The following is a 26,457-nucleotide window of genomic DNA, read 5'->3' as shown; positions in this document are numbered from 1 at the left end:
CTTTTTAAGCAATACTAAGAGGGAGTCATGATTCTGCATTTCATACAATTTTGAAATGGTGTGTTTAGCTTGGAACAACTATGTTCTTTATTGATTTTTAATTCCTTTCTCATTTTCTATTTATATTTGCTATGTTCTTCTAATAATTAACATCTTACAACTGGAATGTAATACTAACATGACTCAGTCTGATGGGCTAACATATTAATGTCTGGTACTTACTTACTTTTACCAGGCATTAAAAAAAATCCCGAACAAATCTCATTTCCTTCCAATTTTTAGCAGGAACAGGTCAAGAAAACGCACTTCTTCAGCATTAATGACAGGCTGGGGTTACCTGATTCACAAGTATCTATCTATGGCTTAGAAGCCTCAGAAATATGTAATACTTTTCTGCTAGCATCACATCATTTCTATAAGCATTCTGATATCCATAATATGGTATCAGGACACTGAATTTTGGTTATTGTATTTTAACAAAAGAGATACCTAAATGCCTATGAAAAGGAGAAACTGTTGCAAAATATGCAAGTTACACGTAATGTAGCTGCAGCCAGAAACCAGTATTCCCTGATTAGACCTCATATGCTACCTCCTGTAAACAGCTGTAGGAGAAAGGCTGCTACTGCTCCAAGGAGCTTTCTGAAGCTCCTGAATACTATTTTTTCTTTCTATTTCTCCCTTAAAGGACTATGAACAGAGTGAAATAGGAATTTGGAGAAAAGTTGTGTAAATCGTTTAGGATTTAATCCCGCACCTTTTGAAATTGATGGTAACAGTCCTACAGTTAGAAAAAAAGCAGAAGCGGGATCTTAGAAGGAAAACTAAAGCCCTGAAACAAGCCAGATATAATGAATAGGGATACAATGATCAGCACTTGCGGATAGTATTTTTGTGTTTCTACACTAGATGCCTTTCCCGTCTTGATTTCTCCCTTCTCATTTTTATAGTCCTGCCTCAAATACAGGTAGCAGTGTTCTCCTTCAAATCTTAGGTTGAATCTTCTTTTTAATAATCCTTAATGGATATCACACTTTACCTCTGTTTCTGTGTTTCTACCTCAAGGGAGACAGCTGTTTTATAGACAGTGAATTACAGTAGGATCCATGTTTAATAACTAACCAAAACATTCATGCTTGACATTCTCAGCACTGTAATGCTAATTAGACAAAATAAGCAGAGAGGAAAAGGCAAAGCACCCGTCCTTTCTCAAGAGTTAATTTGGGATCCAAAATGCAACCGAAGGAGAGGGGAGCAGGAACTGCAAGCAGGTACGCGAAGAAAGACTGATTTTTTTTTTCCTTCTTTTTTGGCCTTGTACTAATAACTCGCGATTTAAAGGTCAATTCAGAGGGAGGCATCGGGGTCCGCCACTGCTCATACTGGCTCGGCGGCGGCCTTGCCTCTCTCCCGGTTGCGCGCTCCTCGCCCTAACGGTGCCGTGGCGCCGAGGCACCGGCGGGGCCACGGTGACTCCGGGGCCCAGCTCGACCCGGAGCGGGCGCCGCGCAGGCCCGAGGCGCGGCGGGGCGCGGCGGGGCGGGCCCGGGCCGGGCCGGAGGGGCGGCGGGGCCGGGGCCCGCTCGCAGCCGCAGCGCCGGCAGGCAAAGGGGCCCCGCCGCCGCCTGAGGCGGGAGCAAAGTTCGCCAAACTTCGCCACCGCGCTGGGGCGGTGACGCAGCGGGGCGGGAGGCGGGAGCGGAGCGGAGCGGGCGGCGGCAGCGGCGGCCCCGCCGGCAGGGGCGGGCCGGTGGGAGGAGCGGAGCGGAGCGGGCCGCGCTGCGCCGCGGGACTAGGGGGAGCTGCTGCACCTGATAGAGGGGGGCGGGCGCGCAGCGAAGGAGGGCGGCTCGGCGCCCGCCGCCTGCCGGAGCCGCCGCTGCCCGCCGTTAGTCAGCGCTGCTCTGCCTCGCCGCCGCCGCTCCGCCCGGCAGGCCCTGGGCTCCCGGCGCTGCGCCCGCGGGGCCGGCGGCAGCGCGCCCCGCTCCGCTCCGCTCCGCCCGCCCCATGGCGTCGTCGGGCAGCGGCATGGAGGAGGTGCGGGTGTCGGTGCTGACCCCGCTGAAGCTGGTGGGGCTGGTGTGCATCTTCCTGGCGCTGTGCCTGGACCTGGGAGCCGTGCTGAGCCCCGCCTGGGTCACGGCGGACCACCAGTACTACCTGTCCCTCTGGGAGTCCTGCCGCAAGCCCGGCACCTTGGAGAGCTGGCTCTGCGAGTCGACGCTGCACAGCGGTGAGGCGCGGCGCCCCCTCGCCCCCGGCCCGTGTCCCCCCGGGGCACCTCGCTGGGGTGGCGGCGGGGCCCTCGGTGCCCGCGGTGCGTGCGGGCGCCCGTGCCCGGCTCTCGCCTCTCCCCCGCTCTGGTCCGCGGAGCCGGAGTGGCTGCGAGGGCGGCTTCTCTCCGCGCAGAGGCGGCTGCTGCTCCGCCGTGCTTTCAGGGAAGATCCTAAGTTTGGGCTAGTTCTGTGTGTTTTTTTCTTTGTTTTTTTTTTTTTTTTTTTTTTTTCCCCTGGGGGGCAGTTGTTCTCCTATAATGAGAAACTGCTAGGGCTCAAGGATCTTCCCGCCCCCCCTCCCCCAATGAACTGCTTAAGAAGTTGGGGCTTCCTAACCAGGAATGATTATTTTTGCCCCAAGTGAAGACGAAATCCGGATTCCTGCCCTCTCCCTTGGTGTGCTGGTGCGTTGCTTTCTCTAGCGGGTGCTCGTCTTTCCCATCATCTGTCGTGCCCCTTCGCCTTCTCGCCACGCTCGCTGTTTTGACACCCTGGTGTTCGTTCGTTCTTCAGCTTTCTATACCTTTGGTCATAAATAATTTTTAAGATTGCTATTTCAGTATTGTTGGGGTTGCATAGGAAACTGGTTTTGAATGGTATAAGCAAGCTGCCTGTTGAATATTTCTCCATAGATGCTGTCGTAGTGTGGTATTTGTCCTAGTTTCGATGGGTTATTTTACTTGCTTTATGCTTCCCTGCAACTTCTGGAGTCCTGATAGAAACATTCACAAATTAGATCAGCTTTCCCACCCCACCCCCATTTCATCTCCCCCCCCACACACACACACACATTGCCAAATCATCCATTTGGATCACTGTGCTCTCCAACACACACGATGGTAAATCATACAGGGACAAGATGCTCATTTTAGGCTAGGTGTTTCCTGTGTCTTATAAAGGTTTTCTTTTTCCTGGCTTCTCTGAAATCCTGTTATAGGTTCTGGGCAATAACTGATCTCTGCTTGAAGAGAAATTGCAGACATTCCTTTGCTGCTGCTGTTATTTTTTTCTGTCATTGTATAGGGTAATATTTGGAGGGTTTGAATGTTGTTTGGGATTTCGCTTTAAAGCACATAATGACAAAATGAATTGCAAAGAAATGTCAGCTTCAATCAGTTACTAGGGTATCTAAACAAACTTTGGAGAGCTTTCTTTTCCTTTCTCAGTCTAAATGGAAATTTATGTAGGAATGTCAGCTTCTACGTGTCTCCTTAGCAACATGAATCCTTTGCCCCTTCTCTCTGTCTCCTGAAATAGTATCCCCTTGATTGCAAAAAGACTTTTCAGATTGCTTGGATGAGAACCTGCTTCAAATCCTCTCCCCCCACCTCCCCAAGCTGTCTTTCTCTTCCTCCCCCCCCCCTTCCTACACACACACACACACACACACACACACACAAAAGTGGGACGTTAAGAAAAGCAGGACAGCTTACAGAGCAGCATATAAGGCAACTAATCTCTGTCATTGCTTTGTTAATCACCTGTGTATGAAAAAGGTAAAAGATGAATGGATGAGGATGTATAGGGGAAAAAAAAAACGTAGCTTTGTTGGATAGTGTATGTTAAATTTACCTTCTCAAGATGCTTTATTCCACCCTGTGCAAACATTCCTGAAATCATTCCTGACTATTCAGTTTTATTCAAGTCCTCTGAATGAGCTTTGCTCATTTTCCTCAGATACTTTACAGGCTAGTGGAGCTAGGTTTCACAAGCTACTGGAGAAGAAGTGAATGATTGTTTCATTTGAGGTGAGTCGAATAAACCCTTCATTTTCCTCATGTTTGGCATACAATTTTGCACTCTAAGGAGACCTGAAATATGAGAAACTATGCTGTGCTTCCTTCCCCTCCTCCAAGTGTGTTACAATTCCCATTAAAGTCAATGGCTCCCAGGAAATTTACCAAGTTGGATGGGGCTCATATTCCAGACCATTTTGTGTGCTTGCTTAATATTTTAAGTGCACTTTCCTACTACATCAAGAATATAGCAAGCAGTATATTTTGAAGATAGCGGAGAGTTCCCACAGGGAAAGCTCTTCTAGCCTGATACCAATGCAAACAGCTTTGTAGCTAGCTAGCTGTGAAAAGCAGTGGTATGCATGGGGGAAAAAGGCATCTTCACCCATGGTTTTAAAAGATTACTCCATCATCCCTTGAAGGAGAGCACCTCAAGTGGTACCATCAAGGGCAAGCTCATACTAGGAGCTGTTAAAGCATATTCAAGGTTTAATTAAAAACCTTTGTTGTAATTAGATGTAGGACCCCTGACTGCTATCAAAAGGGCAACTCAGTAGTGTAGAGCGGAAGGAAATGTACAGAGAATGATTACATTGGCTGTAACATGAAGTAATCCTCCTCAATTTTCCTTGAGTATTGCTGATGCTTAGAGTATGTGTTCTTGCATTCATTCATTCACCCTTTTGAGGGCTCTTTCTATAGATTTCAAGCAATCCTATGCTCTCCTAGTGCTTTTAAAGTTGCGTAAGTGCTTCATAATATCACTGTTCAAATATTTAGTCAAAATTATTTTTAAAAATCTCAAGAGTATGAAAGATCTGATCTTCATTTTATTTCTTATTTTTTAGAATTTATTTAGATCACACTTTCAAATTTTTCCATGCAATCACAGGAGCTATAAAGGTATTCTTGCATATCCCGTGTCTCTCTCTCCCCTTGATGAAATTCTAAAGTTCTTACTAATATCAACTTCAGAAGCTGGAAATTTAACAAATTTGCCAATATTGAGAGGTTTGTGATAAAATCATGAAATCCAGCAATGCTGCTTTACAGTTCCGTCAGCTGTCTTGGCATAACATTATTTTCTGTGATCAAAGCTTGCTTTGGCTAATGCACAAGTTGTCTGTTTCAAATCTGTTTTATCTAAAACCCATGTGCTGAACTAAAACTTACAGGTTTTGGAGTCTATCTTTGGTGTCTTTAAACAGAGGTTTTTTTAGACCTTGTTTGAGGTGGATTAGGCCTAATTTGTAATGGTTCGTTTACAGATTTGTTGGGGGTTAGGAGTTATGTATGAATATTTGTACTTTGCACAATATCTGCTTAAAATTAAATGCATCTTATGTACTACTGCATCATGTGTCTGTATCTGTACAGGTAGTTGTCTTATGCTTACAGAACTAATAGTGAATTTGAATATATGCAATAGATGGTAGCTATGGTAGTTCTCTAAATCATGAAAATCATACATGAATATGATATGGGAAACCTAAATGGTACTACAGAATCTGATGTGTCAGGTAAACATTGTGCATTTTGGCCTAAATGTGTGTATATGTTATTCATAGAACAGAATGAGTCCTTTGGGAGCATTTCAGTTGTTGTGTAAATAGTGCATGTAAAAATACTCAGATTTCACACGGGTTAACCGTATTCATTCATTTCTGGTTTATGGGAACGTACAACTTTTGTTACTTAACAACCTGTATGTGTTTATGCAACATTCAGTTTTCTTTAAGAATATTATAGTCTTAAAAACTGTCCATGAATATTTAAAAAACAACCCCAAGGGCATAAATGCAACAGGGTCTCTGTACGTTTTAAAGTTAGTAGTGAGCAAAGAATAAAGGTAAGCTTAACTTACAGCATGGTGCATTAAAACAAATTAAATCTGGTTTTATGCTTATAATTCTGTTTTAATTTGTTCTTAAAATTTAAAAGCATCATAGACTGCTCATTTGGTAGCACTTGAAGGGTTTAACCTTAATTATACATTAGATGCAGATACCTGAATTAACATGGCTCAATAGTCTTGGATGGTATTTGCATGCTTTGAATTTAGGCAGTTGTTCCAAGGGGAAATTGCTAGCTCAAAAGCAGCTTCCTCATTAGAAGATCTGGATCGTTGCTCTGAGTTGACGTTGACACATATTTGTAAAAAGCTCAGCAAGGCTGACGGTTTGCTGTAAAGTAACATAGGAGGAACAAATGTAATTTTGTTTAGTCTGAAGAAAGTAGTTAAACATAAGGAGATATTAATAAAACATTCCTTTAGTTTTGAGTAATATAGTTTGTTGTTTTGCATATTATTCTCTTTAATAATCCTTCCCAATATTTTATCTGAAGGTGGATATAAAATCAAAAGCTGTACTACTTCAAAGTCGCTGTTTAAGACACTGAGAAACCTGATATAACTTTGAAGTTGGGTCTGACTTTGAGGTTGTCCCTGCTTTCAGTAGGGAGATGAACTAAATGACCTCCAGAGGTCCCTTCCAACCAAAATTATCCTGTGAATCTCTGATGACTGATACTCTGTAAAGTCTGATGTTTACCTGGCTCCTTAAATGTCTTCAAAATGCCTTGAATTTGCAAACTACTCCTCACTTTAGCCCCAAGTAGAGCAATTTAAAGTTGACTCCCTGTTCTACAAATGGAGAAATTATTTTAGCCTCAGATTTCCCAAGGCCATGCTCTGTGTAAGTAGCAGATCCGAGATGTCCCTATAGTAATCTAGGTCTTTTGGTATGATGGAGGCTACAATTTCAGGCACCCTCCTCCAACCAGCTAAGAGGCATGGTTCTGGCACCTTGATGTGTAATGCGTGAGGTTTGTGTCAGTTTATATGATCAGATAAAGAGCACCATGCACTTTGTGGTTGATAATACTCTTTAAAAAATAAAATAAAGGAAGGCCTCTAACCGTAGTGGGTTATTATTACTGCTTTTGCTCATTGCCATTTTAAAATCAGTAATGTATCCTGTTTCTTTAAGTCTTCTTTATTTAATAAAGAAATCTTGCACCAGTAAGTTCAGAGAGTTTCCTTGTGGTAGGGATAATATAAGTGGTTTAAATATTTGATGATACTTTATATTTAGAATCAAATAGAGAGTAACCTTGCCTCTGTTACTGATTTGTAGCCATAGATGACCACATAAGGTAACAAGCAGGAGAGGGTAGAGTCTATCCAACTGTATTGCTTTATGTGTTTTTGCTCGTTCCAGTTCAATAATATAAAGGCCATCATTTTGATGGAAAGTACTCTTTGAACTATTTTAAATGCTAATTGATTTTCACAAGGTATGCTGGAATGAGTTTTGAAATTGCGGAAGACTGCTGGTTTGCTTGAAGAACATTGATAATTGTGGGAAATAATTACATTACTATTACAACATGAAGTATACTTTTTCCTTCTTCAGATTACTAAAATGTAGTAGTATATATGGAAGAGGTCAGAAGAGGTGAGCTTTTCTTGAAAAGCTTGTATAACACTGCTCCCACGCTTCTCTCCTAATGACATCAGTTTAAGATTTCCAGGTTTTTATGATGTTTGTAGAGTTGTGGGTGTGTGTGGCTTCTTTTTCTTGAATGAATGAATGCCCAATAATTAAAATGACATAGTAAAAAGCTAGTCTCAGAAGAATGCCATGTATCCAATGGAAGAAATGCCTGAGCTCATGTACTGTTCTGTGAATGAGTTATAGATACATGATTTTCTGTAATGCTGTGCCTGTCTTGAAGTCATATGTTGGCAAAAGTGATGTGCAATGCATATTATCTTTAGATAATAAGGATCTATATAATGGGAGCACTTAACTCTTTATTTGAAGATGCACTTTATTCAAAGAATATTACTGTGTGCTTTTAGAAATTCAGGAAGGTCGAGACTCAGAAAGAGAGCAGATATTCTAAAACCCCCCAAAGTGTATAATTTTATATAAATAAGAAATATAAGCTTTACTCTTCAGGAGAGATGTATGTCAGTGGGCAGTTGAGCAAGCACCTGCTATGTTTCAAGTTGCTCATACATCTGTAAACCCCCAGGCACTAGACCATCTTGTTGACTTGCAAAATCTGTCTCCTTTGCACAGCATCGGAGATGGTTACCGTATTTTTGTTGCTGTTGTTGTTCAGCAGCAAATTGTTGTTCAGTCTGATGTCCTACAGAGACTAAGGATGAGGCTTGCTGTGGTGTTTAAGTATCCAAAAAGATCGAGTCCAGCAGTCTCAGGGCCATACTTAGTCTGGCTAATAGGGCAGCTGAAGAAAGAGGTAGACCAGACAGGTTAATGCAGACCATATCTTATGTAAGACTGCAATAGAGATGCTAAAATTGAAACCATGTCTTCTTTGTATGCTGCAGAATCCTCTGGGAACCGAACTGTCCCTGACAGGCTCCCAGGCATCCTGAGGTGAAAGACACCTGTGGTGTGTTTGTCACTAAATAGTGAATAGAGAGGTGTTTGAACTCCTGCCATAGTTTTCCACCAAGTCCACATGGTTGGCGATATTCAGTTTAAAACACTTCCTGTACTGCTTTCTGTATCTGCACAATGGCTGCCTAATTTGTCCACTCACCCAGCAAGTATGTTTTTAGTCTTTCCTAGGTTGAGAAGGTTAGATCCTGGAGCACCTGCTTCCCATGAGTCTCCGATCCAACCAGCTGCTGTCTAACCTGGAACAGAACCAGGCTCTTTCCCTCTGCTTGAAGTTATCTTGCTATGAAGAGAAGTGAAGCCAGAAGGGTTGCAACTCTGCAGTTGACTGCTGAGAACTTTTCCCTCAAAGCTGGGAGAGCCCTGAACATGGGCTGCATTCTGGGAATGCTTAGGCATTTTTGTGTCATTGAACAGGTACATAGATAGCATCAGAAACACAGACCAGACCAGTTAGATAAGCATCCCTTCAAAGCAAGGCACAGATTCAGGTTCCTTCTCACCTATATAAGGTTCATAGACCTTATACATCTTATGTTTATCTTTTCCCAGGCTGGGTTTAGCAGATGGAGGAGGAGAGTGGTTTCAGTCTAACCTGGTGTTAAGTTCTTCTGGGGAATAGGAGCAGAAGTTCAGGTTTGGAGCCGGAGCTGAAAAGCCAATGTCTTGCAGTGTCTGAGAAGTCCTCTGACCTCTAGTAACAAAGGAGGTGCCTGCCTTCATCAGTGCCAGCTACCATCATCAACAAGTCATTAGCATTCTGCATCTCAACCCAAGACAGGCATTCCCAGTTTTGACCCAGTTAGCTGTTTTTTGGATGCATGCCTGTGCCTACTTTTTCTTTGACTGGCTCTAAATGACTCTCCAGCCATATCAGGAGCACTAAATCATCCTACAAGTTTTTTGTCCGGTAAATTGAAAGTGACTGATGCCTTATGTGGAACTTCTGAATTATCCTTAGGAAGCACTTAAGGATTTTGGCACCCACCTTAAAATGCTCAAATCTCTGTTTGGGTGTTGTCAAAATCCTGATGAATTAGACCTATTTGAATACTTCACTGTAAATCTCGCGTGTGTTGTGCAAAACTGTTGTTGAGAACTTCACACTGTATGCTGCTGTGCGTAGATGAAGACCAAGTTCTAAAATAACAGCACAGTATGTAACTTTTTTCTTTTTTCTTTTTTTTTTTTTTGAAAAAGAAGCAGAAGATTGCTTTGTCCCTTCAATCAATGAACAGCTTCCTTTTACATGTCCATGGCCTCACATAGTTATAGTGTGTGTTCATGTTCAGGTTAATGTCACAAGCAGATAAGTGCCTTGATAGAATATTTGTGTTCTGTCTTAAGGAAATCATACATTCAGCCACAGCTGGCTGGTTCCCATGGCAAAAATTGCTTTGGGTAACACTTTTTAAGTGCCTAAGTGACTTGAGGATCCACACTCACAAATCATTTTCCTACTTTAGAAAAATCTTATTCTGAATTCATAAAATAAAAAGAAAATGCAAAAGCCAGAGTGTGTCCATGCAGCAGCTGACCATAATAAGCATACTAGCCAAACTGACAATGGGCAGAGAATATATTTATTGAGATTTTGTACAAGGCTCCACTGTGGAAAGTTGTGGCTAGAGCAACTTAATGGAGTCTGGATCCTGCCAGAAAGCATATCTTTAGTTTATAAAAATGTACCCTACAGATTCTCTAAGGTCTATACTTGTGGTGCTGGCTATACAAGAGTGTAGAAGTATAAACTGCATATCTTATGGGCATATCTTATCTCATTGGGCTTCCCAAGTTTAGCCATTTTGCATTTCATCCACCTTTCAGCCAAATAAGTTCTTTTTAGAAGCTATATGGGAGGAACAGAATTCACATAAGCAGCTCCATTTAAAAAAAAGTTATTTTGGCTCAGGTGAGGTTCCAAGGAATTGACTTCTCTGTGGAATAATATTTAAGAACCTGATGGTGACTGCAGTACTTGCTTTGCCTCCATACTTCCACTGAATTCAGTGGAGTTTGACCTTCCGTAGAAGTCTGAGCATCTGATAATGCTGAAGAAAGATGAAATCTGAACTGTCACACTGAACGTGTGACAAATGTACATTCAAAAGTAGAGTCTCCCTTGTGTTTTTATGTAATTATTACGCTTTCTAAAAACTGTTGTTGGTTATATGATAGCTAAGTTGATGGCCATTTATAGCCTTAGAAGCGGTTTTGAATATGAAGCAATTAGAAATATCTCTGGCTGCCTTATTTATCTTAGTTGATTGTTATGACATTCAGTGGATTTTATGTAATTTTTAAGCGTGGGTGCCTCAACTTTCTATGCTTTACTTGACACATTCTTCCAAATTCATTATTCTTGCATTTAAATGCTATATTACAATTTCTAAGAATATTTATTGGCTGAGAGAAGGTGTGTACTAGGTGGAAGGTTTGCAATGAATCAGAAGAACTTGCCTTAGAGAGAGTGTTTTTTGTTTTTGTTTTTCCCTCACCATTTCCCCCCCCCCCCCCCAGTACTAGAAGGCCATTCATTACCACTGTCATATAACAGACTAATGTATTTTTCTTACTTCAGTCTCTGCGAGAAGAGGAATTGGTGGAGAACCATTACACAAAGCAAAGGAATACTTGGCTTTTTCTTAAGAGATTAATTCAGTTTACTGTACTTGCAATGTTTGAAAAAGCCATCATACATAAATATTTTACATATTCCACAATACATCTGTATTTTTTGTAGAGACACTATTTAATTTTTTAGAAACTTGCTGAAAACATGAAAACTCTGACAATGCAACCATTTGCATGGCACTTTCATATGTTAACGGATGACCCATTTATTAAGAGTAACATTTCTCTCAGAACTTTGAGATGTTTTATCCTTTTTTAATGACTTTCCCTGATTTTATCCTAGTATAGTTTTGCCCAAGAAATAGAGCAGATAGAGCTCTTCCTAGTTAAAAAAGAATTTACAGCGTGAAGCCTCAGGTCATTTAATTTGGGGGGAAGGCAGGAAGAGTTGCACGTTTCAATGTCCCGTTAACACTGTGCTTCTGTATCACTAAGAAATGGGCAGAATTTCCAAAGACCAATACAGCCAGGGTATACTTAGAAAAAGGTACCAAGTTACATATGAACCATTAACTGAAAGTAAACATTTTTGTCATTGGTTTTAGGTGTGTGTTTGTTTGTTTAGTGAGGATGGTCATTTTTATGAATTTTAAACCATCTGTTTGGTATTTTGAAAATGTGTGTGAAGTACCTGGGTTCAAATTACTTAAGTTACTTACTGAGTTAGTTAACAATCATTTAAAAAAAAGTATTAATTCCAGTTGTTCATATGGGACATAGGTGCCATCATCAATGTAATTCTGAACATATTAAAATCGTTAAAACTGAAAAAAATAAAAGGCTAATTTACTACGTATGCTTTTTGTTGTCTCTACAGTTATAAAAAACAAAACCAACAATTTGGGTGTTACTATGAGATGACAGTGCTTTTTAACATCTAGAAGTTTATTAAGATTTGTAGGGTGCGATTTCGTTATAGTCATTAAACATGTAATTTAAACAAATCATAGTGATGTACAGTGGAAAACAGTGGTATGCTTTGTTAAAGCACCAAAAAAAAATTTGTTTTGAACCCAGGAAGCTAATGATGGTCTACAGGGTCCCATTTTGCTCATGTTCATGCACATTTTTATCTCCACACTCTCAAGGAGTCTCACTGAACTGCCAGGTTTCCTGAACTGAGTATGGTAACTCATTTGCAAGATTGTTGCATGCCTAGAAATCGTGCAAGCATATTTTGGATACCTCTAAAGCAGACTTATGAAGTTTATGTTCTGTGTAGCAGTAACGCTATGCAACAGCCATTGCATAGACAGGAATCTGCTGTTCCTGCTTTGCTGCTGTGTGTTATAAATCACTCCTAGGTAGTCTGAGGCAACTACAGGTTTTTACTGTAGGAAGGTGTTTGCTACATGCATTTATATTGTTGTAGCAATCTAATTTACAGAATGTTCTTCCTTTAGAAACAGTGATTCAATTTTCTTTGGCTGTTTCTTTTCTCTTCTATAAAACATGTCCAGTGCTCTGGATTTTTCTTAAAATATATGCTGTTAAGTAGAAGGCCCATGCAGAAGGTTTTGCTTACTTAATCCAGCATAAGCTTTATTTTGTCATTAGCTATGATGGCTTTCAGAAATGAAAGTTGATCTTTTTTTGTTTTTTTTTTTTTTTCTAAGAAAAGAAGCAATTTAGAGAAGTAATTTCCATGGTAGGCAATATGGGAAAATTCAGTCCCGTATTATTTGTGCAGTAATATCTGACTAGTATCTAACTGACCTGACTTTCGTCCTGTTCTTTAAACAGAATACCTCTTTGTTTCAACAGGCAGCTCAACATACAGGCTGGTGTTATTGTCTGCTCCTGTGAATGGAGGCTGGAATCAACATACAGAGGCGATTCCAGACAATTCACCTCCAAACACGATGTTGAATACCTGGTTGTCAACTAGTAGAGAGGAACATTAAGAACCTGTTTTGTCCTACTGTCAACATCATTGAGCGAATTCTCTTATTGTAGAAACTAATTTTGTTTAGCTAAGTTCTTTTTTAGTTGGGAGTGCAGCTGTCTTCCAACACTGATTTGTCCTTTTACCTCCCACATCAATACTGTAGTAAGATTGTATAATTCTTTTTAACCTTTCCAAAATCCGTAGATATGTCTATCCTGGTAGCTAAACTGTACTGTAACTCCACACTTGTGTGTGTGTGACTGATCTTGCCACATGGTTTTAGAAAGCAATAGCATACTTAGCTTGTTTCAATTTACTTGATACTCCAATGGTGCACATGTTTATTTTGCATTAGACTTTGGCTTCTGATCAATCTGAAGATAACATTTAATATTTTATTATTTGTAGTGGCTTTCAAAAATCTTAGTTTGAGTTCTCCCATCTGGCATTTTCATGTATTTTATCACTTTTGTATGACTTTTAACTTTGGGGTAAGATGGATTTACATGTCTAGTCTTTGTATCTGTGTAGTTTTCAAGTATAAAGATTCCTTTTATGTTGTTCCAAAATGGTAGGATGCCCATCCATTTCATTTATATATTTCTGTATTTTATACCTGTAATGCACTAGGATATTGAAAGAATACTTTCTAAATCATCAGTATACTAACCATTTACAGTTTTCTGAAGTGTTATATCAACCTTAAACAACCATTCCTCATAAAATTCCAATCCATAAATAAAATTGTATTTCCATCCCACTAATAGTAAAACAAAGGAGGACACAGCAAACTGGCTTTTAAATTGCATGCTGAGGGTAAGAGAAAGGAGGATTGTTCCCAGCCTTGCTCTTGGTCCAATATGAAAACAAGGAGTAAAAGAACTTGAAAGATTGAGTAGTTCTTAGTGATTAAATAATTGCCTAAAATAACTTGCTTAAATTTTTAAAAAGAATGAAAATAAATGTGTGTGCTTGCACAAACATGCCTTAAAAATAAAGTTTTCTTTTAGAAATGCTTTCATAGCTTTTATTCACGTTTTTTATTTTCATCTCTTTTATCCTTTTTCCTCTGGTATATGAAGGCTTTTTGGTGATACTAGCTACAGCCCTCCCGCTCCCAAACCCCACAGCTGTGGCGTAGGTATCTTGATCAGATTAGGTCACTGTTGAAACTGGATGTACTGTTTTTTAAAACACTGAATTTTGCTCTCTTTATCAAAAAGAAAAAGTTTATTTTTATTTTTGGTATTCTTGTTCTTATTTTAGTAGCGTTAAGATTTCTAAATTTATTTTGAAAATAATGAATTTGAACTGTGTCACACATTTTGCCATTTCATTCTGAATAATGTATGGGTGCTAGTATGTTTAAAGTATTGAGATAAACATTACATTCATGGCTCCTTTTCCCACAAGCTGATTTTAGATATTCTTTTTTGAATTGTTAAATAAGTGATCTGATTCTGTTTTTTCTTGACACCCATAATGGCAAAGAGACAAGGTCTAAAACTTGCTTTTGCGAAAAGGGTCAGCACAAAGCCAGTGACTTTCTAAAATCATACAAAAGCCTTTAAGTTAGAACTTAAATGTCATGTAGACCCATGACGGCCATCTGTTGCAAATGGGTTTTGTTGTATTTGATTTAAGACTGCAAGGATGTTGTTTGTAACTGCATCCGTTATGCATAAAAAAATAATTAGCAGATGTGCTGTGTCAAATACAAAAGTTGCCCTTGGGGGAAGAAAAGAAAAATTACTTATTAGGGTAACTGATATTTTAAAATGGACTTTGGATTTGACTCAGTCTCCACCTAATGGTCATAACTGACCTTATGAGGGCTTAATTTCTGCCTTTTTTAGTATTGAAAATGCTTTTTTCCTTTGAGTGGCTCCTGTATTTCCCTTAGTTTCATCATTTGTATTGTATGGCCTTGGTACTTCCCAAGTGATGTGTCTATATGATCAGCTTCCATGCATTTCCCTTCTTAAGCCACCCCAACCAGCTCTAGCGGAAGGTTGGGTTTCACTCTGTGCTGGGGAAAAGTTATGACTGACTTGGGGTCAGCTAACAAACGCCAGCTAATCCTGACCCCACCTCAATTTCTCATTCTAAATTGGACAAAACCAAAGTAGCAAATTATTCAGTCTTACCCGAGCAAAAATCCCAACGAGGCCAACTAAGCCTTGAAAAAGTGCAGGTTGCAGCACTTTGCTCTTAACTTGCATCTGTTGTGTAAAGGTGTTTCACTAATTAAGAAACAGAAAAACAAAACACAGTTGTTTATTAACCCCATCCTTGATTCAGGCTCTGTGTTCCTCATGTTTTCCTGCTTATGTCAAGCCTGTGGGCTTATTTTACTGCAATTGTATTACTTATTTTCCTTCTCTCTCTCTCTCTTCCCTCCCACCCACCCAGACTGGCAGATAGCGACTCTTGCTCTGCTGCTGGGTGGTGCTGCCATCATTCTCATCGCTTTCCTGGTGGGGCTGATCTCTATCTGCGTGGGCTCTCGGCGTCGCTTCTACAGACCAGTTGCAGTCATGCTCTTTGCTGCAGGTAAGCAGATTACCAGCACAAGTATGAAAATTTCATGAGAGCAGCTTCACTTCTGTGAAAAAGAAAGATGTGCCTTGTTCTGCATATAAATTCAGAGATGTTTGGTTTAGCTCTATGTTAAGTCCTATGAGGCATTTGCAGGATACTAATTTTGCAGTGTGTTAATCATTTTGGCAACTGCACTATTACAGTTCCTAAATATAATGGAAACAATTGTTTACTGTTTTGTGAAGTATGTACAGCAGGGGAGACCACAGAGGATAAATCTGAAAGTAACATTTTTAGAATCTGCGAATTTGTGCTGCTTGGTGTCCCCATTTTTATTCTTCATGCAAAGTCCTTTCTGATATTTGGATATTCTTCATCTTAAAATTTTAAAACGGGAAAATTAGTGCTCAAATGTGAACCCTTGAAGTCCTAAGTGTGACAATAAATAGGATTATGTCGCAAGGTGTTTATATATGCCCCTGTGCCACTGGAGGAATTAATTTCATTGTGTCAGCTTACTTCTTAGTTATTAATTTAACAGCTGTCACACTGTAGTCCCTGTTTGGTTTTGAAAGCATCAGAATGGAACAGTTTATATAGACTAACACAAAATCTTCAGGGAGCTCCATGAATCTGAAATGTCCAGAAGACTGGTCTTGTGAGGTAAAATTACAATATCAAATCATCTCCTTTTGTACATTCTGGTGTTCTGGGGCTTGGTCAGCACAGGATGTTTCTGTTTCTCCTGAGATTCACCAAGTATGTTTTGCCTTCATTCCTATCAGTCATATCTACATTGGAGCCAGCAGCTTAAGCCCCTTCTGATAGTCTGTAATGAAGAGAATGACAGAATCTAGTCTTTAGGATGTATTAAAAAAGCCACTTACAAGGATATGAAAAGAATAAGAATTCAGGATTTGAAGGGTATTTGGAAATGAAACAAAGCTCTGGGAAGGGCTCCTGCTGCCCCCTGCTGATTATATTACTTTGATTGAAAAGCAGTGTTTTAAGATGCACTTTTATTTGTTCAAGAAATAAAGCTCCTATTTCATTTGATTTTAGAAAGGGAATACAATCTAGGATCAGATTTTTTGAACAGAAATGGATCTTTTTGTTCTAGGTGTCACATTGCTGAGTTGAGTTGAATAAGTAAAGATAGTGGTGACATTATTTTAAAGTTTAATATTAATTCTAAGATTATAAAGCATGTCAGGCAGTTAACTTTGAAGGAAATGGGATTATTGAATTTCTGTACTGGTTTCTTACTTGACTTTAGACTCAATTTCTCATAGTATTGTTTAGTAATTGCTCAGACATACACTGCCTTATCTTGTCATATTGCTTGATTAGCAAACCATAGTTAGGTTTGTATTAAAAAAACACCCTCCCAATTTTCCAAATCCTACTGGTGGCTTTTTAGAAAGAGTGGGTTTAATCTATTCTACTGGGCATAAAATTAGTTCCAGTTATTATTGCAAAAATTAGGAGGGGTGTCAATGCTTACCTGCATCAAAAAGAAAAATATACTAGTGCTGTAGCTCACGGGTGGTGTTTGCTTCTTTCCTTTACCTGTGTGTGTCTGTGTGCATTTTCAATAGCCATGACCTGAAACATGTTAGAGGGAGAGATATGCTGAAGCAAAAATGACCTGCCCCATTCTTTATCATTATCTGGCAAGTCTGAGGAGAATCCTTTGGGGATTTAATGCTGATGTTGTCAGTGTTGCTTCCTCAAGATTTCATCTCTGATTTCAGCTACTGTTAGAGGTGAATATGGACTGACATGTCTTGAAAGAATTACGGAAAGAATCCCCTACTGAAGAGGGGAATGTCAGGGTTGCAGCATGGTGGTGTCTGTGCCTTATACAGTGGTCTATAAATTCAAACCTTCACCTATGAATTTCACAGAAGATCTTTGAGGTTAGAAAACACCTGTCCTGTTAATCTGCTGATATCACAAAATATTTTGTATAACCCTATTTAGAAATGCATCCCTCTGCTTCTGGTAGAGGGACACAGGATGGATTGCCCAGAGACATTAACAGTCTGTGTGGGTGTAAGGTTGCAAAAGTCAGTGTGTGGGAGAAAGAACAAAATGGAAAAGTGGCCTCCAGGTACTTCAGAGTCTGAACATTTGGCTCTGGGCGTTTCTGTTCTTCTAGTTTTTTGGGGGGGTTTTCTTCTTCTTTTTTCCCCTCTCTCTGCGCTTCAGGTTTCAGTTAGGAAATCTGTATGTAGATGAGGAGGAAGAAGGAAGCATGGTTAAATCTGGGAGAGATGAGAAAGCAAAGGGACAAAAAGAGTAATTCAACCCAGACACTGAGAATAAGTCAGCAACTGATTGACAGGTGTGAATGTGTTTAAATACATACTATCAACTCTGTGTAACAGGATTATCTCCTGAGTTCTGTGCTATTAAATATTTTCATAATGACATGGTAGAATAAAAAGTACACTTGCTAAATTTGCAGTTACAGTAAAGCTAGAAAGAATTGCAAGATACATTGGGGGACAGAATCCAATTTTGAGAAACTGGAGGAATAGTCTGAAAAAATAAGTTATACTTCAATAGGAAGTAGTCAGGGAGGCGAGAAGAATTATAGCATCAAAGAAATTCTGGTTGGAAGGGTACTCTCCAAGTCATCTAGTCCATCTCCTTCCTGAAGCAGGACTATCACTAACAGTAGGTAAAGTCAGTTTCAGCTTTGTCTAAAGGAGCCTTCAAAAAGTCCAACGATGAAGAATCGACAGCCTCTCTGAGCATGCTGTCCCAGTGCTTCACTGCCCTCCTGATGGATGTTTTTTTTCCCAATGTCCATCTTGAATTTCTAAAATTGATATGTGGTCATTGCCCAAAATTATCTTAGGTTGTCTGGCACTACCAAGAAGAGTTTGGTTCCATCACCTTTGCAGCTATGCTTGGAGGTAGCTGTAGGCTGCTCTGAAATTGCCCCTCAGCCTCCTCTTCACAAGACTGAATAAACATAGCTCCCTCATCCTTTTCTTATGGATCATGTGCTGTAGGCTTCTGATCATCTTGGCAGCTCTTGGACCCTTGCCCTTGGTGAATCCAGCTTGTGCTTGGAGATGGACTCCAAGAGGATGTGCTCCATAATCTGTCCAGGGACTGAGGTGAAGCTGACCAACCTATAGTTCTGTGGATTTTTCACTTCTAGCCTTTTTTAAGACAGGCCCAACATTAGCCTTCTTCAGTTAGCAGGGATATCTCCTGATCACTGTGACTTTCATAGATGATAGAGGACTCACGGTCACACTGGCCAGCTCTTTCATCACCCTTGTGTGAATCCCATTTGTCCCATGGATATGAATATGACTCTAAGCCATTCCTAACTTGTTGTTCCCATACTGCTGGCAGCCCTTTCACTTCCCAAACCATGTCACTCAGAGGCCTTGGAGAAAGCTTCATGCTGCATCATCTGTCACTAGTCTGGCTTCCCCATCCATCAGTGGGTCCATATGTTTCCTGAACTTCCTTTTGCAACTAGTGTACCTGTAGGGTGTGGGTTGTTGTTGTTGTTGTTGTTGTTGTTGTTGTTTTAACCTTTATTACCCTTTTTGCCGTTTGCTAGCCTTAGCTCCAGCAGGGCTTCAGCCTTCCTGATTTTGTGTCTAAGTATCAAAGCAGTGGTTTTTTACTCCCCTTTTGTTGTCCATCTTGTTTCCCCGTCTTGTATGTTCCTATTTTGGCATGTTAGGTCATTGGGAAGCCCCCTGCTTGGCCAGTTGGGCCTCATGCTGAAATTCCTGGTCTTCCTGTGTAGCAGGGTGGTCTGTGTCTGAACTGTCAGTATTTTAAAAATCAGCCTGGACACCCTTCCTCTTCATGCTGCTTCCTGGTTAATTGCACAGGCTTTATTAAGTACAAACAGCTGCCTAAATAGCAGTTCTGAGGAAAAAAGTATGGAGATGAGTCAGCTGGAATTTGTGCATGAATCAACAAGGTGGTGAAGTAATCCTCCTCAACTCAGTATTGGTAGGCCTTAACTGCAGTACTGTATCCAAATATGAACACTGTACTTGAAGATGGATGTGGATCAAGTGGAGAGACCACCAGAGAGCATCAAGAATGGTCAGAAAAATGTAACCCAAGTAGAAAGTTTATAGAAAGAGAAGATAGACAAGACATATGCCAACAGTCTTCAAGTACATGTGCTGCAGAGAAGAAAATAACTAGTTACTTATTTCCAAATCGACTCTTAAGAGAAGATTTAGCTTAGGGTTTTTTTTTTTTTTTTTTTTAGAATCTCTTTTTCTATATTTTATATTTCCTAAAATTAAATTTGGAGAGTTTTCCTAAGAATAAGAATAGGGTAGCAGTTGAACAGACTTTCTGAATAGGTTGCAGCCTTTTATAGAGGAGATACTTGAAAGCAGACAAACCTACATCCGGAATGATGTAGGTGCAGTTGAATTCGTTTTGGGGCAGGGATTCAACCATCTGATACTTGGAAATCCTTTCTAGCCATAGTTTTTCAAAGTGTTGTAGGGTTCTGTAGTTTACAGCATTTCTCAACAACTTTTGTCCAGGCTGTTTTCTATTTATAATCTATTTCGCATCTGTGTAATTGCATCTTTGAAATTGCAACACCCATCAGTTATTAATAAAGTGCGTTAAGCAGAATGGGAGGAGTGGTACAGTGAACAGAAATACAGAAGGTATTAGCCAGCACCTCCATTTTCATATAGACCAAATAAAAAACTGCATTGTAAGGTGTTTTTAGACAGCAAGACTGTTATGGTAAAACATTTGAATGAGGCAGGGAGAAGGTGACTGGAATTTATATTTTCCTTATTTTAAAGTGTTTGATGTGATTTTTTGCATGCTTGATATGGTAAGTACGTATAATTGTATATATTTTATGTAAATGGAATAACACCTATGAAATTGTCTTGCAAGACTCATAGCATTAGTCATAAAAGTGGGCCTAAACTTGAAATGAACAGTGTGGTTTGAGATGACTAGTCTTTTTTCAGTAGCAATTTAAGTAGAGCGCTTTTAAGATTTCTTTTTTTCTACAAAAAAGAAAAATAGTATTTCTGAAGAAAGGTAGTATATACACTTCCCATAAACAGGTTGACATAGCATGGAGTCGCTTTAAATTCACTGGAAGCAGATCAGTAGTTGGAAGCATTGGTTTTAATATATCTTTGGATCATCCTCATCATTTTTCATAACTTTACCAGCTGTTGCCTCTAGCTCTCACTGGTCCCTCTCCACTTTACAAGGAGCAAGAACAACAGGAGACAAAAATAGTGCAAAGAGACAGCAATGTTATGCAGGGTAGTTGTTTCAGCTGGCCAGTTGATACTAGCACTTCCTTTGAATTTTTCCATAGTGTAGCTGGACCAGTAGTAGCAAAAGTAAGAAAGCTTGCTATAAAAATGTCTAGATTATCTGTTGTAAATATTGCTCGTTTAGCCACAGGTTCCTATTCCAAAAGAATCAGTTCACTTTTTTTTGTGTATTTTTTTCCTTCCTTTGCAAGTCCAATCCATAGGTTAAAATACAGTTCACTTCAGATATTCCTTTGAGGGAAGGTGGAGAGCTTCCTTGGTTGGAAATCAACACCCCCCCACCCGCCCCCTCGCCAGTTTCTGTATTGACTCAACAGAGATGCTGCAGCCCTAGTTCAGGAAGCTACTAAAGAACTTGCTTATATCCATCCATCTCTGGAAATCCTCATCAACTTTGAATGGTCTTAAAGATGTGTTTCCAAGCTGAACATATGTTCAGGTGGTTTTTTTATGTAGTGGTGCTCTCATTATACAGAATTAGAATGCACAATCTTTTCATAAGAGTATGAGCTTTCCCTAGTGCATCCTGTCAAAATTTATCCAGTGTTGCACAATATTTTGTTGGGGCTGGCAGAAAAAAATTATATTAAAATAGAATAACAATAAGTAACACTTTAATAACTTTAGGATTAAAAAAATCTTGCGCCATGGATTTTGGTATCCACAGCAGAAAAACCACTATCTCAACATTATTCAAATTCTCAGTCTCAAGTGAGAGTCTAAGGACTAGCCCATAGACTAATTTGACAGGGAAAAAAAAAACCCAAAACATTATATAATGAGTCTTTTGTAGAGTGATGTTGCAGAGGGTGTGTGGTGAGTACTGGAAATCATTTGCCCATACCAGTTCCTATCCAGAGGTTAGCAGAGTGTTAGTCTTCAGGTCTACTAAAAGGTGCCAGTTTGACAACACTAAAGAGTGCATGGGGGAATGAAAAGGTGAATGACACATTTCTGGTGTCCAAGAAGTGTTGAAGCAGTAGGAGAATGTCACTGACATCTTATTTTGCTGTAATTTCTTGGTGTAATTTCAGAAGGGCTTCTGTAGTCCAAAGCAGTCTTCCTTTTTATTTTCCCGTGGCATTTTGTATTGGCACTGGTTTTATAAAAATTCTCAAAATACTCATCTTACTTTGGCTTCCACTGCAGAAGTGTGGATCAGGCTGCATGACAACCTGGCTCTCTCTGGGATAGTGCTTTAGAAAGTAATGATATTTAAGCTTTTTCCTGCCTTGGATTTGATCTGTTTTATTAGCTTTTTTCAGCATGAGGCATTTCTGCCCCATCCCCTAAATTCACAGTATAAGAAATGTTTTTGCCACTCGGAAGTTTAGTGGCTGATAAAACTTTATGGATTCCTTGGTATCCATGTAATAATATCATTAATTCTGAATGCAGTAATGCATATGAAATATATGTAATTTGGTGAGACTGCACTGAATGTAAGTATGTATCACTTACTACAATGAGTTATTACTAGGCCAGGTAAATGATTTGATTCTGAGCTACATTTATTAATATTCCTTTAATCTTCCTGTTCATTGTTTTGACTTATAATACTTATAGGACTAGTGATCTTAGTTTTTTTATTATAGAAGGATTAATGACTCCGGACTAAAGGAGAGTGAGAAAAGAATTGTGAAAAGATTGCTTTTACTATTTATTCCCAGGACAATTGAAGGATCATAATTGTACCATAGCAATAGCATTTGTTCATGTACAAGTGAATATAGAGAAACTGCTTTGCTCTGTGTGGATGAAATGAATGCTATATTTTCTTCACAAAGAGCAGTAACTTATGAGTTAAAATTGCACCGAGAGCATTTTAAATGTGAATTTCAGTAATGTGATGATTTCCTTCTTTTATGAAAATGAATTAAGGCCTCTTCTGACATTTGGTTTGTTTCTCTTTCAGTTGTTCTTCAGGTGTGCAGCTTAGTCCTTTACCCGATCAAGTTCATCGAAACAGTCAGCTTGAAAATATATCATGAGTTCAACTGGGGCTATGGCCTGGCTTGGGGTGCAACTATATTTTCATTTGGGGGTGCCATTCTTTATTGCCTGAACCCTAAGAACTATGAAGACTATTACTAAATGATTTAATGAAAAGAAAAATAACAAAAGGATTACCCCATCTTTTGTAACTCACAGGTTTTTTTAGAACACTGTGGAGCACCGAACAGTTTCCTCTGTTGATAAAATAGCCTTGCCTTTTGGGTGCGAACACTATAACCAGCTTTTACAACCATTTAAAAGAACTGCAAACACTAGGATTGCTGATCTTACATAGGCAGATGCTGCAAGCTGCTGATACATAAGCTTCGTTTTTCCTGACAGCAAGCAAAGGATCTACATGACAGCGATCATTGTGAGAATGAGAAATCAATGCCTGCATCTGCCATTGCCTTCAGGGGAGCAGCTGGTATAAACTCCATTTAGAAGTTTCCCTGTATCATAGAGGATTCAAATGTTTGGATAAGCAGGCAATGGCATCTTGTACAATAGGCTGTGTTGGCCCCTTGTTACTTGCTCAAAAAAGCTCTTAAGGAATTAGTTGCAAGTGACTGTGTTGAGGGCAGTGAGTGTAACTGGTTAATGACTTATCTAATATCTGCATTCAACAGTCTTCTGGGGGAAAAAAAAACAAGATTTCATGAATTGGTAATCAACATTACCCTGCCAGCTGTGGCAGATGGTTGAAGGAAGTCCAAACTTGGAATCATGTGCTTCTGACTGTGCAGTTGGAAGTTGTCTTGACTCCGAGTATTTTGGGGGGAGGGTGGAGATAAGGGGGAGTAGAAAAAGACCTCATATATCCCTGAGGCATCTAAAAATGCACGAATGAATTGCAGTTGTCCAAAATACACATTTAATGGCCAAACATCATAACAAAAAAATGCATATGGAACAAGTTCAACTATATTTTTGGAAGGCATTTGTTTGTATAAATGAATATATATAATACAATTATAAATGCAGAGGGAGAGAGATAATTAATCTTAAAATTGTAATATGAGCTGTGATGCAGTGGTTAAAATACTAATTTTGTACACCTTCTGAAGCAGCTTGGACTGGTACTCCCAGTTTTGGTTGGTATTACAAAATAAACATAAAATGGTTTGTCTTCTGTTTATGCCCTTGTACAAACTCTGTGTTATGGGAAATGCTTAAAAGTTCACATCAAGTTAAGGTAGAAGTGGATGAAATAACTACTTGCTATTCCATATGTGATCTAGTACTTATTAAAAACTGTTTTTTAAGGCTGTTGCAAAGAAAAAACTGCCATTTTTAAAAAATCTAGCTAGTTCGTGAGTGTCTCCAATCATCAAGAATATAGCTGAGACCCAATCATGTCCATATTAAAACATTATCACCACAGTAGGTAATCTCATTTTTTAAAGGCCAGGTTTATAATGGATTTGCTGATGATTATGTACATCTAATTACTCCTTGCTTAGATGTTTCCCACTTAAAACATCCAGAGACTGTACAAATGAAATGCAGTCCAAGTTAAAATGGAACTTTTAAATGAATTTAATCCGCATCACTTTTATTTTTGTTTACTATTTGCTTATTTGGATATTTTCAATTAATTATGAACATATTTTTATACAATTCTGATCTTTAGAAATAACTATTTTTTTTAAAGGAGAAATTTAAAATATATTCTATATGGACCTCTGCAAAAACAGATATGCTGGGGTTATAAATTCACCTGTATACAATGGTTTTGCTGGTTCCACAGAAAAAAATGCTGAATATGTTAAGGCAACATCTTCAGTGTTAATATATGTGCCATGGTTCACAGGGAGAGAAGATTCTGCAGTGATTATGGAACAAGAAGACTGCATTTAGCAAGTTGTTTCGAAAGTATTGCTGAAGTACAGAGGTAATTTTTAAAACTCTAGGCCTCTCTGGAATTAAATCCTTACTCTCATAGCAGAATATTCCGCATCGGCATTCTTTCCTGGACCAGTGGCAATTAATTAGATTAGGATGACAGAGCAAAATGATAGCTTCACTTAGACATGATTGTACAGTCATGCCTAGAGAACAAAAAGGATGGAAGGGAAAAATACTTCTGTTTGTTTCACGGGCATGAGAGAGCATTTGTAACTCTACTTTTTTTTTCCCCTGAGACTCACTTAAGGCAGATATCCAGTGTATAGTTAACTCTCTAGCTTTCTGAACAGCTGTGCAGCTCTGCTTTTATTTAGCAGCATGAAGAACATTGTAGTTTGGCATGGGAATAAGGTTAATGTAGAGAAGCCTATGGTGAGAAGATGTGTGTACCTTTCTAAGGGAGTGGTATTTCGGTGCTGACGTTGTGCTTTGCCTATGCTGACCAGAAGCAGCAGTACAGTGCTGAACCCATATCATATCTACTAATCTTATCAAATCCACTTTCTTGCTTTATGCGGAGTTTGAGAGAAAATAAATGTCAGGCCTAAAGCAAATGCAAATTAATTGCATGACCACTGAAAGTCACATGATTCTTAATAGGAAAGATGTTCAGGAAAAAAATGTACAAGCATGAATGTCTAAAGACAAGGTTTGTCATTCATATTTCAGCATGTAAGTCAGAGACCTGATTTTCAGAGACTCTGAACACCCGCTTCTTCTCTTGAAGGTTGTAATGCAATCTGTTAGGCCACACCTCTCAAACTCCTCAGGTCATTTGGGCATCTACAATATGGATGTAGGTACCTACCTTTGGCTAATGTTACTGCTTTTATTTCTTTTTTTTTTTCCCCTACTGTTGACAGCTTTGGCAAGCATTGTGTTTTTCAGTAGTGAGCTAAAAGTAAATACAATGTTACACTGAAATATTTTTTTTCTAGCCACAAAAAGAAAATACTTCTGTGTCTGAGTGTACCTACAACAAATAAATCATTTTGTGTGTTATGCTTGTATCATGCCTTCACAATTTTCAGTTGTGTTTGGCTTTATCTCACTAGGGAATGATTTTTTTCACACAACAAACCCATTGTTTATCTTCCAAATATATATGAATAAATATAAATAAATAAATATATATATAGCAAACTTGCAAGCAGGGCTAGTTATTTGTATTTTTTAAGCTTAGAGTATACTGTCTGGTGCTGACAAATACCTAGCACCACTTCTGGAATTCTTGCACAAGTTCATTTAGCTTTTGTAAATTTAAAAAACAAATATAGAGAGACCTATGTGTTTGAAATATAAATGATATATATGGATTAGCATGTAATTGTATATTATTAAACATGCAATGAACTGACTGGTAAGTGAAGTCTAATCTTATGGCTAGCAATGTAATTTATTCAGACTGTATTTTTGTACAGAGCAGTGCACACTAACCTGTTGCCTCGGTGTCCTCTCTAATGCCTAAAACTGTGCCTAGAGATCTCATTTCTGTCTTTAACAAACAGACAACTAAATGCTTCATGTTGTTGATGGTATTGGTTTTTCTGATGTTGTTCTTTATTTATTTTTTGAGAAGTGTACGGTATGTTTATTAAATGATTCCATCAAAATATGGTTCATTTTTAATGATCATTGTTAGCAGGGAAAGACACATGTTTTTTATCAAAGCTTTTAAGTTTGTGGTTTTAATACCATTTCTGCATTTCACAATTTTTGTAGCTTACATGA

The 26,457-nt window shown here is 39.1% G+C and overlaps 1 protein-coding gene across 1 annotated transcript; it reads left to right on the top strand.

Moving 5' to 3' along the window:
* The first annotated feature begins 1,852 nt into the window (after positions 1 to 1,852).
* TMEM47 (transmembrane protein 47) lies at positions 1,853 to 26,167 on the top strand. The gene is made up of 3 exons (XM_067297585.1): positions 1,853 to 2,233; positions 15,380 to 15,520; positions 22,739 to 26,167. The coding sequence occupies exons 1-3, from the start codon at positions 2,008 to 2,010 to the stop codon at positions 22,915 to 22,917; spliced, it is 546 nt and encodes a 181-aa protein (XP_067153686.1). The 5' UTR covers positions 1,853 to 2,007; the 3' UTR covers positions 22,918 to 26,167.
* The last annotated feature ends 290 nt before the right edge of the window (positions 26,168 to 26,457 follow it).

This window comes from Apteryx mantelli, chromosome 1 (assembly GCF_036417845.1).
Source record: "Apteryx mantelli isolate bAptMan1 chromosome 1, bAptMan1.hap1, whole genome shotgun sequence".
NCBI lineage: Eukaryota > Metazoa > Chordata > Aves > Apterygiformes > Apterygidae > Apteryx > Apteryx mantelli.
This window is presented reverse-complemented; position numbering and strand designations above follow the sequence as displayed.

Bases quoted from the DNA above. Each gene is read 5' to 3' on its own strand.
- TMEM47 (XM_067297585.1), top strand. From the start codon at position 2,008: ATGGCGTCGTCGGGCAGCGGCATGGAGGAGGTGCGGGTGTCGGTGCTG. The intron at 2,234-15,379 runs GTGAGGCGCGGC...CCACCCACCCAG, and splicing joins CGAGTCGACGCTGCACAGCG to ACTGGCAGATAGCGACTCTT. The intron at 15,521-22,738 runs GTAAGCAGATTA...TTTCTCTTTCAG, and splicing joins AGTCATGCTCTTTGCTGCAG to TTGTTCTTCAGGTGTGCAGC.